The following is a 15,893-nucleotide window of genomic DNA, read 5'->3' as shown; positions in this document are numbered from 1 at the left end:
TTTGAATGCTGGGTAAAACAAGAGTTGGAAGAAAGGGATATTGATTCTACAGCTTAATGAACTAACAAGTCTGTCCATTTAACATGCCAGGCACATACTCTGTTTACTAGGCGTGTCGATACCGCGTCATAGGCTTCATATTTCGGTCGGTGTATTGGAACTGTCAGTCTATCGCTATACAGTGTATAAGCCAACTACGTGAAAAGAAAGTCAGGAGCTAAGATGATAAACTAATCCCAAGCTCTGATTTTTTCATCAATACCTCAAGGTATTATGAATAAAAAAACAAAGAAAACGAATGCTGACTCAAATAGCTAGTCCGTTGTAATAAAAAAATGTTTGCAGCTCAATACGCAGAATCAAGTTTAAAAACAGTTATGCAGAATACACCAACTGCTAATGATTCTTATAAAATGATATTTCCTAGTATTAGTGAAAGCATAAAAGACAATGTGCAGTGATGGAAGACAAATAAGCATTAAGTCAAAAGCAATAATAATAAACAATGAAATAATGAGGGATGAAACGTACGATATCTAGTTAATTATTCACATCATTATTTTGTGTACATTACAGCTTTCATATACATACCAATTAATTAGTATAATTTTATTCATGTATTATAGCAAATCATTTTTAATAAATTCAAAAACTTTACCTTCAAAAGCATAAAGACAATTTTAATTCTACTAGAAAATATATGTGCAAGTCATATCAATTATTTGCAGTCCTGGAAAATTAATGAAAAATTAATTTTTCATTTTCTATTATTATAAACAACAATACAATGAAAGCATTTTTGCATGAATTTTGGAAATTTTATTTTTAAAATTTAAGATATATGGATATAAAATGTTTTACCAAAAATATGACTAACAATAGAGTAGTTATCTTCTACAGTGGCGGGGTAGATTTCATAGATATGAATTTTATGTTCACCTTTAAAAGTTGAAAGTTACATTTAAAACAATTGAATTACACAAATTCCATATACATTCTGCGATGTCCATATAGTTGGGAAAAACTGAATTATAATGAAAATAACAGCATACAGCGATAGTGCCAGCATTTTATGTGATAACGAAGTTAATTTGTAATGCAAAAAAAATGAATATCTAATGCGATCTCAGAAATAAAATCAATTGTAGTGAATGAAATTAACTGACAGAAAACTCTCAGTTGGAAGAGAATGAGGGGGTGAGACAAGCTGACATTTCAAAATAAGACCGTATTAATATCGTATTGCGGTTATAATATTCTATCGATAAAGAATATGAGGTCAAGAACTCTTAACGCAATTAAAAATCAGTCAAAATATTAGAAATTTAATATTTCCGCATAAATGCCAACAAGGATAAAACCTCTAGAGATGGCAAAGATATTGACAGTGTTAATGAACGTTCATTTCGGAAGCCCTCTGTCTGAAGTCATATGACAGTGTGATGAATTATAGAAATAGTGTGGCCCACACATTTCTACTGTAAGTCCTTGTACCTAATTTAAAAATTAAATGCGTAGACAAAGGGCATGAAGGATTCACCTTATCAGGGTTGGTTCAAAACGAGCATGTAGCAAGACTGCTTATGTCTATAATGTCTTGCTAGAGAACAGACTGTAATACTATACAGATAAGACTGGTAACGACCTTCCACCAAAATTGATTAAAGAAAAAAATTAAGAATAATTTTATGTTAGAGTAAGTTACCCTGGGGAGGAAATAAAATTTCAAAGTGATATAAAACTTAATATTGTCTGTTTATGCATAGTGTTTAACTGAAGAAACGCGTCCAGAGGGAGTATCACCTATCATCATATCATGAGCTAAAAAACACAAGGGAAAAATAGTAATGACATTTGCCTCTGTTGCTACATCCAAAGGACGCCATTCTTTAATGAACCCGGGGAAATCAGGAAATATTTTCGAATTTATCTTATCGCAAAAGTATTTGCAAAGCACTCTGCAAGGCAGCTGTTTTAGAGTCGTATTTAAGAGGGCTATCAAGCAAGTATATCAAAATTACCCTCAACAACATTCCGTTTGAACACTGAACTGGTGCTTGTTTCCAACACATGGATAATTACAATAAACTATTTTCGCCACTGATCGACATTAAAATACGGAAATGCGTACGCATGGAGATGTAAATATTTAACTTCGCTGACAGGTGCGAAATGGTAGAGGAGTAAAGAAAGAAGTTAAGGACATCGTTCGAATTTTCCTATTTTTGGGGCGCGCCGGTCACAATTTAACCAGTGAACCTCGAAAACGTATATCACTGGCAATTTATAATAAAATTCAAAACGATGCAATCGGCATGACACTGTTAGGTGTAATAAATAAAGTCCACGCATGGCGAGTTCAAAGTCAGTCAACTGAATCGGTCGCGCACTTTCATTTACCGTTTGTAAACATCACTCTCTCTGATGAGCGCCTTTGTTTTTGTCTAGTACGGAGACAGAGAAACAAAGACCCGCAATCAAATAGACTAACAAAGACCGGATCAAAACGGCACGCGACCCAAGCAGTTCCAGATAAAATGTTTGATCGGTGACAACAAGTAAAAAAACACACATCACAAAAGGAAGGCCAAGAAAAAATATTTCAGTGCGCAGATACGAATATTTATCGCTTGTATTGTGATGACTGTTCACTGACGTACTGTCATGCAATGTCCGAGTCATGACACTGTCACTGAATTAAGGAAAAACAAAATAATCTTGGGGGAAATTATTATATTAACCATGGATATTATAGACATGCTAGCTACTAAGTGTAATAGTAGCCATCAGATTGAATATAGGCATAATAACAAGACGTACGTACCCCTGGTAGGGTCTTCTGTTCATGAAGGGCACTCTGTGCACGGAGGGCACTGTCTCTGTCACAATAAGTAAGAAACGCACACCCTGAGAAAAGATAGGATTAAGTCGTTATTTGTACAGGTAATTGCACCAAATTTTACACGATTCATTGTCAGATATAGAAGTACGATCTCGGAGAATCAGTTAGGTTAAAACACACTGTGAGAGCTAATATCACGATGAAACATCGTTTGTAGTAAACGTGTTTTGGTTATAATGTACCTACCCTTGTGCATGCCGGTGAAACGATCTTTCAACACTGTCAATTCGTAAATCCGCCCGTACTCTTCGAACAGTGGCCGCAAGTCCTTTTCCTCAAGATTTCGGGGTATTTGGCCGACAAATAGCTTGATGGCGTCGTGATCCTTGAGAGGGATTGTCTGTGGTGGGTTAGATACACCGTTTTTTGCGCTTTCCCCACCGCTTGTCTGGACTGCAGCCATGTTCGTCATTGTCATACTCGAAGTGATGCGGAGAACGAGAAGGCGCTGCGTTTTGAATACACTAATTATGCAAATTATATGCTAATAATATTAAAATAGGATGGTAATCGATTAGAAGGAATCAATTTCTCCCGCCATTCATTGCGGACAATTTACATTATAATAGAAAGATGACATCAGCGGTCATAATAATTTTTCATTATATTTGTTATGAGCGTAAAGGCACACAGCGTGGTATAGCTCAATGAATAGGCTCATATAAATATTGGCACATAGCAGAGGAAAGCAATTCTAGCGTCGCCGGTTCACCCACTGTTCAGTCAGATCCGCCAAAAGGGCTTATTTTGGACGATTTTTCTCACGGGACCCAAGGTTATTAGCATCAAACCAATGGTCGCTTTACGTTTTATTTTTTATTTTCACGGCACACAAAGACAGTTGCAAATTGGTGTCAAAGGTCACGACGTGAGGTGACTAAGTAAAAAACCGCAGCATATTCCAATAACGTTACACTTATTATATCAGTGATTTGGGTTATTTATAAAATGAAAAAAAGACAGATAGTTATATGAATAACACCGTACACTAAAACGCTCGACGATGAATGGTCATAATTTTAATGTACATAATTATTGTTTTTGAGCAGCGATACATAATGAATGAAAGCACTATTTTGAAACAATGTCGAACTTCGAACTGAGTGTTAAACGATACCGCGAATTAAACTTCATATATAATTGATAAATATCTTCAAATGTAATAATTTTGTCTTCGTTTTTCTCGATCAGTAACTAATAATAATGACTTAGATATTAATGCAGTAGTGCTACACTGACCTAATAAAAAAAAAAAACGTTAAAAACAATCAAGTTAAGTTCTTCGCGTGATGGGTTTGCGGCCGGCTTTCAGCTGAGAACTCGTCTTACAATGTCATCAACACGCTATTTCACAGAACGGCAAAGAACGGTCAGACTAAGATGTACACATTGCGCATCGTTTTGTCTTTTTGTGTGTTCGACGATTTGTTTATGTTTTTTCCATACAAATACAGTAAATGGGAATGACTATAGTAGTAGCTGGTTATTCTTTTTAACTTGAAGGCCGTTAAAACGGTTCTAATGGACGTGTCTAATTACGGTCCCTTGTTGAGGGGTGAAACAAAGGAGCGAACCACAATGTCGAATTAATCCACGACGCGTGGCTTGGGTGAATAAAGTAGCCTGAACAAACCGACAACTCTTTTGTTCGTTTAAAAAACGCGATATTTAAGTTGTAAGTTGTTATCATTAAAGAATCATTATATGCAAATAACTTATGACGTCACATGATGACAAGATTTTATTGCAAGATAATTCGGGGTGATTTTGTGTTAGAGTTCAACCAAGGTCTTCCTAAATGATATCCCGTTCAGCTGTGTATAGTAGAGATGAAATACAGAACCGCACATACTACTGTGTAACGGATGACAGACACGTGAAAATGACGGGAAACCGCCATGTTGGCGTTGCCGTGCCCGTCAATCAGTCAACATCTTTCAGACTGGTGGACACATACACTGCGTGCGTCGTACCGATACTGCTACGGAATATGGCGTGCGATTTTGATAAAATTAAACTATTTCTAAAGAATTGATTATATTGATCATTTATAATCACACGTTTACGTACGTGCCCATTCGTCTTCTGTTGATTACTATAGGTATGACTACTACATAGTAGAGCGACTACAAGGAAAATCCGGTGTGTTAACTAAAAATGTTGACGACAGGACTGGATTCAAAGATTGATCGTGTGAAATAAAATGAAAGCGTGACTTTCTTTGAAATATTGACATATTTGATGTCACGTGACTTGGCTGCGATCGGTCACGGTCCAGCAACAAATAACAAATAATAATTAAAATGGTAAATTGAAATGAACCTTTTATCAAGCGATGAAAAATGTTTCTCTGACACGAGTCATGAATCACTGTCAATAATTTTAATGAATATTGTTAATTGTAGGAATGCTATATGATATGAGAGTTGACAGCCTCTAATGCACTCACAGTTGTGATCACCAGGCAGTTGACGATGACGAAGGTTTGATAATTGTCACTTCCCAGTGATTGATTAGAATAGGTGCAGAGGTAATCTTATTTGTCAAGATATCATATTTTTCCTGAATCGATTTATATATTTGCGGACAATGTATTAAGGAACATGCGTTGTACCGGTTAACTTGTCAATGTACATGGGTGTACTGGTTATTGTGTTGGGCACGGGTTGTACTATATAGTTAGTTTAGGGACACGAGTTGTCGGGGTTAGTTTTTCAAGGTACATAGGTGTACTGGTTAGTGTAATGGTGCACGGGTTGTACTTGTTATTTTAGGGACACGGGTTGTCGGGGTTAGTTTGTCAAGGTACATAGGTGTACTGGTTAGTTTATTTGGGCACGGGTTGTACTTGTTAGTTTATTAGGGCACGGGTTGTACTTGTTAATTTATTAGGGCACGGATTGTACTGGTTAGTTTATTAGGGCACGGATTGTACTGGTTAGTTTATAGGAACACGGGTTATACTGGTTAGTTTATTAGGGCACGGATTGTACTGGTTAGTTTATAGGAACACGGGTTATACTGGTTAGTTTATTAGGGCACGGATTGTACTGGTTAGTTTATAGGAACACGGGTTGTACTGGTTAGTTTATTAGGGCACGGATTGTACTGGTTAGTTTATTGGGGCACGGATTGTACTGGTTAGTGTATAGGAACACGGGTTATATTATCAATATTCTTTGTATAATAAAATAAAAATATGCAAAGTTTAGGAGGTACAGTGAGAGGGACATTTTATAAGGCGAAGTTGGTGTTATCGGTATCTCGATGTGTGGTAAAACAATGAGATGACTAACCCTTTTTATATTTATGTATACCATAGAATATGTAACCTTTTTGCCACCACCTCGTCATAAACGACAGTTGTTAACAATCGCCTGGGGACCATTCCCACTGGCGTCGCTGGTATTCCGAACGAAATGAAACAGGCGTGTAACAATACAATCACTTTGAAGAATATGACCACATCGCCAACAACCCCTCGATGTATCTCATGTACTATATGAAAACACGTCGCTTTGAGTCCAATTTGATTTGGGCCAGTTGGAGTTTACATATACATCAACCTTGAGGTATCGCCAATTTATTGACAGGCTGACATGTTAAAATTACTTTCTAAAAAGAGAAACTGGCGTAATATCATTACGTGCCGCTTTTTAAACCAATATCAATATACAAACATTCGCTACTGTGTGTACGCAGTCGTGTATGAATAAAACAGACTACCCTCCATAACCAGTGATTGTGTATTAGCAAAAATAACAAAGCTAAAATGGGCCATTGTGCACCGAAAAATAAGAATACGTAATGCCGAAAATCACTGTGATGCTAATATAATTATGCTAATTTAAACTTCCATGGAAATGCTGAAATTAAACCATTGATGGGCCGTATCAGCGTATTTGTCGAATAAAATGCGTCCATTGAGTCCCACCACTCCATTCTAATATGTGTTACTGACGCAAACACTAACCATATCAGACAACTTTATTGTTCGAATTTCTCTGAATTGTATAAAAAATATTTTGATTAGACATTAGCGGTTTTATTTAAATAAAAGTCATTAAGTTTTGATTTATTTGTTTGATGTTGGATTCAAACGCCGGAATTGTGCAGTTTTCATTTCCGGGAACGTGACGTCATCGCCAACCCGGCCTCTTAGGCATAATTGTCAACTGACAATATTTAGGCAGTTTTGTAAGTGAATGGTAAACACGTCGCTCGGTATCCCGGAGAGTGCGATATTCTTCAATTTCGACCCGTAATTAAAGCAAAATTAAAATTTAACTTTAGCAAACCCGGCCTACAGTCAACCTTAGCCATTTGAGCGACAATATCAACTTTAGCACCATCTGCAAAATTATTTCATTCAATCCGCTCTCCCACATGAAATGTTGATAACAATTGACAAATCTTTTGATCAAAAACAATACTGGAATCTGGTCCAACATGATAACAATTTTACAAAATATGAAATTATTTGCACCGAATTTTGGGCAGAAAAAATATCTTGCATTCTAAGGGTTAAATGGGACAGCCGGCAATGACATCATCGACATTCTTAAAAATGGTGGTAGAGGGTAATGGGGTTGAATTATATATTCATTATCAATATTAATATTGTCAATATGTCATCTTCAATTATTATGATCGGTGTCCCGAGTCTCATTTTGGGGAACGATACTATCCCATAGCACGATACAATCCCATAGCACGATAATTTACAATACAGCACTAGTACTTCAAATTTAACCACAAATTTCAACAATAAATGGTAATAATCTTTTGGGAAATTAATTAAAAAATATCATTAAGAGTGACCCCTAAATACCAGGATGTGTGACCTTTAAGGTCATGCATAGAGCTCTTTTTTTTAGCTTCGCGGTGCATTCAATGTCACTGTGGCCTGCGTACAATGAATATCTGAACCATCGTTTGGTTTGAGAAAAAATGTTGGTATTTAAAGTATGTCGAAAATCAATCCGTTTTGCATATGAATTGATGAATAGCTGTGGTTTTATTTTTTGCAGTAATATAATTGTTTTATTGGCATTCGACAAACAAGAAACATTGTCCCTGAATGGTATGCGGCGTAAGAGCGCCCCCTATAGGCAAATAACCACCTGCGCTTTGGCACCAATAAAACACCGGAATGTCGTAATGGTTTTCAAACAAGAGACGAAATTAGTGACTCATTAACGTCGGCAACTTCAAACAAAACAAAACATAATACATGTCCGCCATGTTTTATTTTAAGAAGCAGTAAGTGTATTGAGGTACGAGTTGCTCAGCTTTTCACACCTCGTTAACGTTTTGAAATTCAAAGAGTCGCGCGTGGCAAGACGGCGAAAACAGACAGTGACAGCTTTTTGTCCAAAGAAAGGAAACGCAACAGGAAGTGTGTTTGTTGTGTGTTTTATGGGTTTATTAATGGAATTACATGTAATTATATTACTACTTATACCCTCACATTTTCGTCAAGTCGGCAAAAATGTCACAGTCATTGTCAAAAACGTAACATCCATGATACCAAAGACCGATAATACAACGACTACTAGTATTGGCCGGTCTCAGTACTAAGTGGTCCGAGGCTGCAGATTTCATAGAGCTAAAAATAGATTACATCCCTGCAGATGTAGCCCCCTCCCCCGTAATTATCAGCACAATCACAGCTTGGGAAGAATTAATATTCTGATTCAGTTGCTTGAAACATATTTATCATTGTTATTTTATTTATGTTTACTGCATTTATTTACTTCATTTCACCATTCAGGAACTGTCAACGTTATTTCGAGTTGTTTGGTGAGCCCTGAGACATTCGTGATACTGCCGCGATTTACTTATAGAGGGCGCTCGATGACTTACACTCTCAAACGGGACGCGTGCGTAAAAAAATACTTATCTAAATGATGTCTACACTAGTTGGCACCAGTAATCGCGGTGTTTTATTAAATATTATTGATATATCCCAATTAAACTAATGATAATAATTATAAACTATCAATATATGCATGGCGTTATTAATTAAACGTGCGAACTGTTTAGACTATTGTACGTGAGGGAGGCGGTAACAGATAAAAACAAATCCGGTATTTATCAATTGCGTATTAATTCGTCCAGAGAATATAATCATGATGATATATATATATATATGGATTCTTAATTAGAAGCGCCTTGTCAGTTTTGTACTATGTTTGATGTGACCGGTTGTTTTCTTAAGTAAAGAATATGTTTGCCGTAGTCCACAGTCCCTCTATCCTCTATCCTCTATAGAGGGACCGTGCCCGCAGTATACCCTACGTATCTCTAAATCGTGTGCGGTATATCATGGAACCATAGACAGTACAGTCTAAGATGGACCTAAATAAAAAAAAATAGAAAGAACAACATACTCTTTGTTTCAGCGTAGCTAATTGGACTATTCTTTTGTTTTCAATATCGTTTTAATGTGACATCTGCATAGCCGACTGAATACTATGGTGTTCACGTACGCGTTAATTTTCGCGTAACATCGGGATATTTATAGAGCTGATTTTTTTTCAGTTCCATGGTTATATAAACAGTTGAACATCAGTAACGCGGATACACAGATCCACGAAAAAAATAATATAAAAATAACAAAATCTTACATGCACATCAAATAAAACAATGTATCAACCTAAAACAACAACAAAACTAAGTAAAGGAATAATATTTTGCCATTTTTTTCTGTTATCTCACTGCCAATAGTTATTAATGATTAAATTCTAACGCAATACAATTTATGTTTTGTTATAATACTAAAAAAACATACAAATTATTTATTATTATATAAATTTAGTATAAATAGGTTTATTGTCTCACAACCTCTATTTAATTTGTTATTATCTTGTTTGTAATTGCGTTAGTTCACTGCTTACTCTCTGTTCTATTGACAATATTACTTTAGTCAACAAAAACAAATGGTCGATGTGCAAATGTTTTGCATTTTGATAAGAGCCTCAGGTGATGATTGTTACTACAGTGTGTTGATATATTATTATGATCATAACACCGGTAATTAAATGTTGAGAAAGATAATCGATAACTCACGACCAATTTATGGTTACAGCCTCTGTTCAAACATAGTACATGGTGTTTTCTCATCCATTTCTTCGAATTGGTCTGTATTACGGAATGGATCGCGAAAAGACGTGATACCTGGCTATTTTTTTTTTCATTTTCAAAGATCGGGCCTGGGTTCTCGATAACAATATTTTTATCTGAGATTGCATATACTTTTGTATGTATATATATACTGATAACTCATACGTTTCAAGTATGGCATAGATATATTCACTGTAAGAAATGTAATAGACCCCCCCCCCCAACATTTCATATCCTAGACTTGGTGTTTGTCAACATTGATTTAAATACGCTTCAACAAGTTTTATCAGGATATCTTATGCGATCTCTTTCTTTACATCATAAAAAATTAGAAAACAGACAATTTACATATTAAGAGTCATTTCCGTTATTGCTCATCGTCTTAAAAACGTGGAAACGTGATTTACTCGAACAGTTAACATTGCAATCAATAGTCACTAATCTGACCGTAAGATAACCAGTGCCAGATTATGAGTAAAGTTTTTTTTTTATTCATCACACACATTGAAAAAATATGAGGCAATATACGTGCATTAGTTTGTGATGTCAAACATTTATATTAGAAAGTCGTGGACATTTTCGTATTTTGTTAAGTTAACACAAAGTTTTCAAATTCCTTCAACTGTTCAACAACCAAGTTGTTAATGCTGTCGGCACATAGTGGCTTTAAAGATTGACAGTATTCGTGCAACGTGCAAAGTTGTGCAAGTAAACACGGTTTGTATAACTTTCTAATCCCATCACATTGATAAAAGCGTTATTATGACGCGTTTGAAGAGAGAAGTAAGTATGTTGACTCTAATTTAATATTTTATTATTCATTGTAATTTTAATTCATAAAGTAAATTTGTTGTGAGATTAGGCTTAACTAGAAGTGCCCCTTTAAGGAAATACAAATCATGGTTTATGCTATTACCATGGAGCTGAACATATATAGTTTTAGCTTCACGTTTCTTGGTATCAATTGTTTTTTGTTTTTGTTATCTTAAAGAAAACTTGAAGAAAAAGAACGAAGATTATGGAAAAGAGAAGACCACTATGTTGCCTTGGTGATGTGATGCTTATTCAACCTAAACCTCAAACTTATTCAACTTTCGCTCCTCGTCATCGCTTCAAATCAACATTCGATGCTTATTATATTTCTTCGCTGTTGTATTAATACCGCACCAGTAACCAAGACGTCACTGTTTTTACAGAACAACCAAATGTATGTGATTGCAAGGGAATGTGATTCAAGTTCAAAGTTCAGTTTCTGGGTGAGTGGGTTCATGTTAGACACTGCATGTATATCTGTAGCGCCCTCTATGAGTATTTTGTACATTTTTCGCCCTAAATATATTACTTAAAATGGCATAAGTTTATTTTTTGTTTGTTTGAAACGTGTGTTATACCATGGAATTCCATGGTTGTAGTAACTAAATATAAGTATACTTTCACTATTATATCATAACATAAAGTTAAAAGTACTACAACCAATAACTATCAAGACTGGTATTTGTGTGACCCGCTACGCCTGATCAAAGGTTTCTATTAGTTTAGTTCAACTATATGTGATTAGTGCAGAAGGCCAACTCCCTGTGCATTTATTTATCAGTACCGCCCACAAAACTAAAAATAGCTACTACAAGCATTCACTGATATTTTATATTGGGTCTGAAAGGCCATTTTTATAGATACGTCTCCGTGGCGCAATGGATAGCGCGTCGGACTTCTAGTTGTGATATGATATTCGGAGGCTGTGGGTTCGAGTCCCACCGGAGACGTTGTATTTTGACTAACATAATGTTTATATTTTTGTGTTCTTTTTCTGTTTCCCTGACCATTACGCCTCATAAGTCGATGAAATATTGTGTTCAATTACGCAAAACATATTTGTGTGTGGATGTACGTTATTGATAAACTATAGAGGGCGGCATTGGGAAAGACGCTAAGGTGACAAGCACAGTCATTACATTTAGTATAGTATAATGACGACTATCATTTGCATATTCATAACATATGTTTTGGAATCAGTTATTCAGTTTTTCCAGAACGAGATAAGATTATAGCGGACATATTAGTGACAATATTTCGCCGATTAAATAATTATTTTAGGTATTAGGCAACAGTGTGTGGACTTGTTTTTGTTAAAAATCAACCCGTTCTCCGGGAAAAACAAAATGTCAAATAACACCGATAATAAAAATGTCCATTTAACATAAAATTTTAAGGACCACGATAAAATAACATTTCGTAATTACAATCCCACTAAAATAATGTATTTTTTGGTAATACTTGCTCTATATAGTGTCTTTTATATACATACTTATATTACCCTATCTCCGAGTACTAAAATGTCGCCTTCTGCCAGTGAGACACATCATAGGAAACAATAATAATATACCACTTTTCACTCCATTTTTATTATTTTAACTTATTTTTTTTATTTCACATGAAATAAAACATATGTAAAATAAGGAATTGTTTGTAAGTATCGTTAGAATATACGCTGCTATTCGGTTTTTCTGAAAGGATAAAATGCCAGTTCCAATCATGCCAATTATGCTTTACTCACGACTCGCCCATAATGCGTCGTTACACCAATATAAAAACAGTTTTGTGTTGTTTCCTTCCCCAACCATTTGATAGTATACACTTAACTCCACGGAATATGAAGTCGTGAGGAAAAATGTATTACCTTCACTTAGTTTTTTTGTTTTGTTTTAGGTTGATGTTGATGTTGTGCAATATACCTGCTTTCGGTAGAGGGGGAGGACATTGCTTACACTACGTCGACTCAAGGACCACGCCTAGAAGGTCACCGCATTCAGAGTTAAACCCCATGACATACACTCACCGACAAACCAATCCCTAATTATCTTGGCCAACAAAAATATAAAATGCATGGTTTTTCTACATAATAGTTTTTGACACCACGTGACATAAACAAAGAATAATTTGTCAATACCATGTAATTGAGATTATTTAGTTAGCAGATAAGAGTCCATGACGTCACGACGACACACGTAAAACCTCACCATGTCATAAGTTTGATATTCAACATCAGCGTCGTAACTATGGCAACTGTTCTGTACATGCTTTCATTAGAAAGCTTTATATATGTGCCGCTAGGTGGTGTTTTTCGAAGTGTTGTCTGTGATGAGGTTCATTTTGTGCAAAAGTGCCTGGCAAAGATTCTACAGTTTCAGCATTCAAATTGAAAATAGCCTCAAAAATCGATGAAAAACTTTGTTCAAGCTCTATTAAATATTCTATCACCAGTGTGGGATTCATGCGATAACATTCATTAATTCATTAACAGAGACACGTGACATAATAGTCATAGTTCGAGAAGATGTATACATTTTGCCTGCCTGAAATGGGCATCCATTGTCGCTTTTCGTCTGTCTGAAAAAAGGGTCCAGAGGTGACGACTGGCTGTAAAAGTCCACTCACGAGTACATGATATAATGCTGTGCCACGTAAAATAGCAGTGGGTTTAGACCACTATCGTGGATATCAGGGGAATGTATATAGGTTAAACCCTTTTTTAATTTAATTTAACACAGACGATAAATTGATCATATAATAATAAAGAGTTAACTCGATAGCCTGGGTTTGCGATACTATTCTATGAGCTGTCTCGTTTCTTCGACATCACCCAAACTATGCAGCAATGACCACTGTATATAATCGTACTGAACGTCTTTTTCAATTCAGTTCGTAATTCCCTGTTATATAGCGATTAGTACTTCCCACCTTTCTATTGTCACCACATTTTGAGTACGTAATTTTTTACCTTATTGAGATCATTCAAATAATATTTACGTGGTTAGATTTTAGTTTTCATATTTTTTTTTTCGGATTGTGACATTTTTTATGTTTTTACCAGCGCCTCCATGAGTAAAGGCATAATATTGATTTTTTTAAAAAATTCAGACATTTAATTGTTCCATTATGAAATAACGAAGACCCTTATCCAAGGAAAACTTGAAAGTGTCAAGAGGTAGACTACAGAAAATCTGTTGTTTCTCGTACGGAGTGTGTGTAGAGTGTCATGGGTGCAAAAACGATCAAATGACTGTGGTTGATGATGATTTCTCCGTAATTTCCAGAGGGATGTCCAGGAATCTCATCTTTCATGCGTTATCCAATCAGAACTGTTGATTTGGTTATTGGTTTTGTCCATCTCCGTCAGGTTGACATGACGTGACCACTTCTTTGCTCGCTACATCGCTCATAAATCTAATTTTGTGATTGATATCACTCAAACGGCGAAATAGTCGTATAATCTCAGGAAGTAGGAAAAGTGTGTTATTAACAAATATAATCAGTTTGTCTTTTTTTTACCCCTCCCGTAAACAATAATATTTGTCTTTTATCTACCCCTCCAGTATAATGGACCGTTCCATTGCAAATAACGTTTGCCGTCTGTTTACATAATTAAATGCTCCACCCTATTATCTCCATGCATAAACAACAATATTTACTCGGTAAACAATAGTGTACATTGCATTATTTCCGCTGTAACAATATACACCAAGTAAACATTATTATTAGTGATAACGGTCACTGATAAACGAATCACTGCACTTTGTAAACCGACGGTGAAGGTTATTGGCATTATATAGGAGTGGTCGATAAAGGACAAATAATATCGTAATATTTTGATAATATATTTGTTCATACTACTTGTGGTATGATCGGTTTCCGGGGGTCACTGGTAGAAACTTACTAACGTGTATTCAGATGCACTCAGGGGATTTATAAACTATGTTTCAGAAAAGGGAATGGGTCCTATTTGACATTTTCAGAAATCAAAAGGCCCGTATTTTTGCTGTGTTGATGTATGTAAAGGGAGGCAAGGGGGTAGCTGGTACAGTTTTACGGGAAATAAAAAAGGCTTTTTACAATTTACAAGGAAAACAAGACGTTTTTACAGTTTACGGTGAAAATTGAATTTGTGTCATCTAGACATTTTACAATTTCGAAAATGTAATTTCCCTGGATTATTCTTTACGATTTTTTTTATTTGGATGTAAATTCTTGTACGTACCGAATTACGGATTTTTTTCAATTTACGTTGTACGAACAAAAAAAAATATTGCAATTTAGTTGAACGAAAATAACCCTTGCCCCTTCTATGTAATATATGGCACTGGTGGGTTATTTTACTGTGATTTTTACGAGTGTAATAAGGAATGGGGTTTTCTTTAAACAATTTTTCAAGGGGTGGTTTTTCGAAGGATTTGGTGCCCCGGACCGTGATTTTCACCAAAAGTACATACCCGTACATAAATATCGACTTTGTCTTGTTCAGGCGTGTTAGACAGGTATGCTGTAATTCGGAATCAAAATTACGTATTTGTTATGACAGCGCCCTTAATGGTCAGAATGCGAAACGCATTTACTTTCATTCCATTTACTTTTCCCATTTCCTCTGAAAATACGCTCGTCCGCGCTTCAGCAAAGGCCACTGACCCGTTCGGTGGTGTGTATTCATTCAGAGCGCTGAGTTTTAAATTGAACATAGATTAAATATGCAATAAGGACGAAAATATTTAATTCATAAAGTTGCTGAATAATACATTGGTCTCCGATTTACTCTGTTCTTGTAGTGCGCGTCTTAGTATTAATGCGACGAAAGATTGACATTCTCTGATACACGTGTGTATTGGATGTTTTCAAGTTGTTATATACAATAACAATCACTGCACATGAGTATTAGTGCGTCTGATTTCTCGTCTAACGTATACTGCTGTGTGTCATACAAAGGCAATATTTTTAATTTACTATAAATCATAATCCAATGGTCTATAGTATAGAAAAGCTAATAATAATATAAAATTGTTTTGCTCATATTGCATATTTACATTGGCTTAAATAT

At 35.5% G+C, this 15,893-nt stretch overlaps 1 protein-coding gene and 1 non-coding gene across 3 annotated transcripts in view; one reads left to right on the top strand and one right to left on the bottom strand.

Annotated features, from left to right (window-relative positions):
• LOC100313565 (bruno-like protein) overlaps positions 1–3,381 on the bottom strand; it is a 92,851-nt gene extending 89,470 nt beyond the window's left edge. Inside the window, 2 exon segments of one of the 2 annotated variants that reach the window (NM_001168038.1) lie at positions 2,825–2,907; positions 3,089–3,381. In NM_001168038.1, the coding sequence (NP_001161510.1) occupies positions 2,825–2,907; positions 3,089–3,320 (315 nt within the window). In that variant the 5' untranslated portion in view covers positions 3,321–3,381. 2 annotated transcript variants of the gene reach the window in all.
• An 8,323-nt stretch (positions 3,382–11,704) lies between these two features.
• TRNAR-UCU (transfer RNA arginine (anticodon UCU)) lies at positions 11,705–11,790 on the top strand. Its single transcript is given in 2 exon segments — positions 11,705–11,741; positions 11,755–11,790. It is a non-coding gene; the product is annotated as a tRNA-Arg (tRNA).
• The last annotated feature ends 4,103 nt before the right edge of the window (positions 11,791–15,893 follow it).

This window comes from Saccoglossus kowalevskii, chromosome 21 (genome assembly GCF_978046115.1).
Source record: "Saccoglossus kowalevskii chromosome 21, keSacKowa6.1, whole genome shotgun sequence".
NCBI classification, from domain to species: Eukaryota; Metazoa; Hemichordata; class Enteropneusta; family Harrimaniidae; genus Saccoglossus; species Saccoglossus kowalevskii.
The sequence above is the reverse complement of the archived record's forward strand: the minus strand, read 5'-3'. Positions and strand labels throughout refer to the sequence as shown.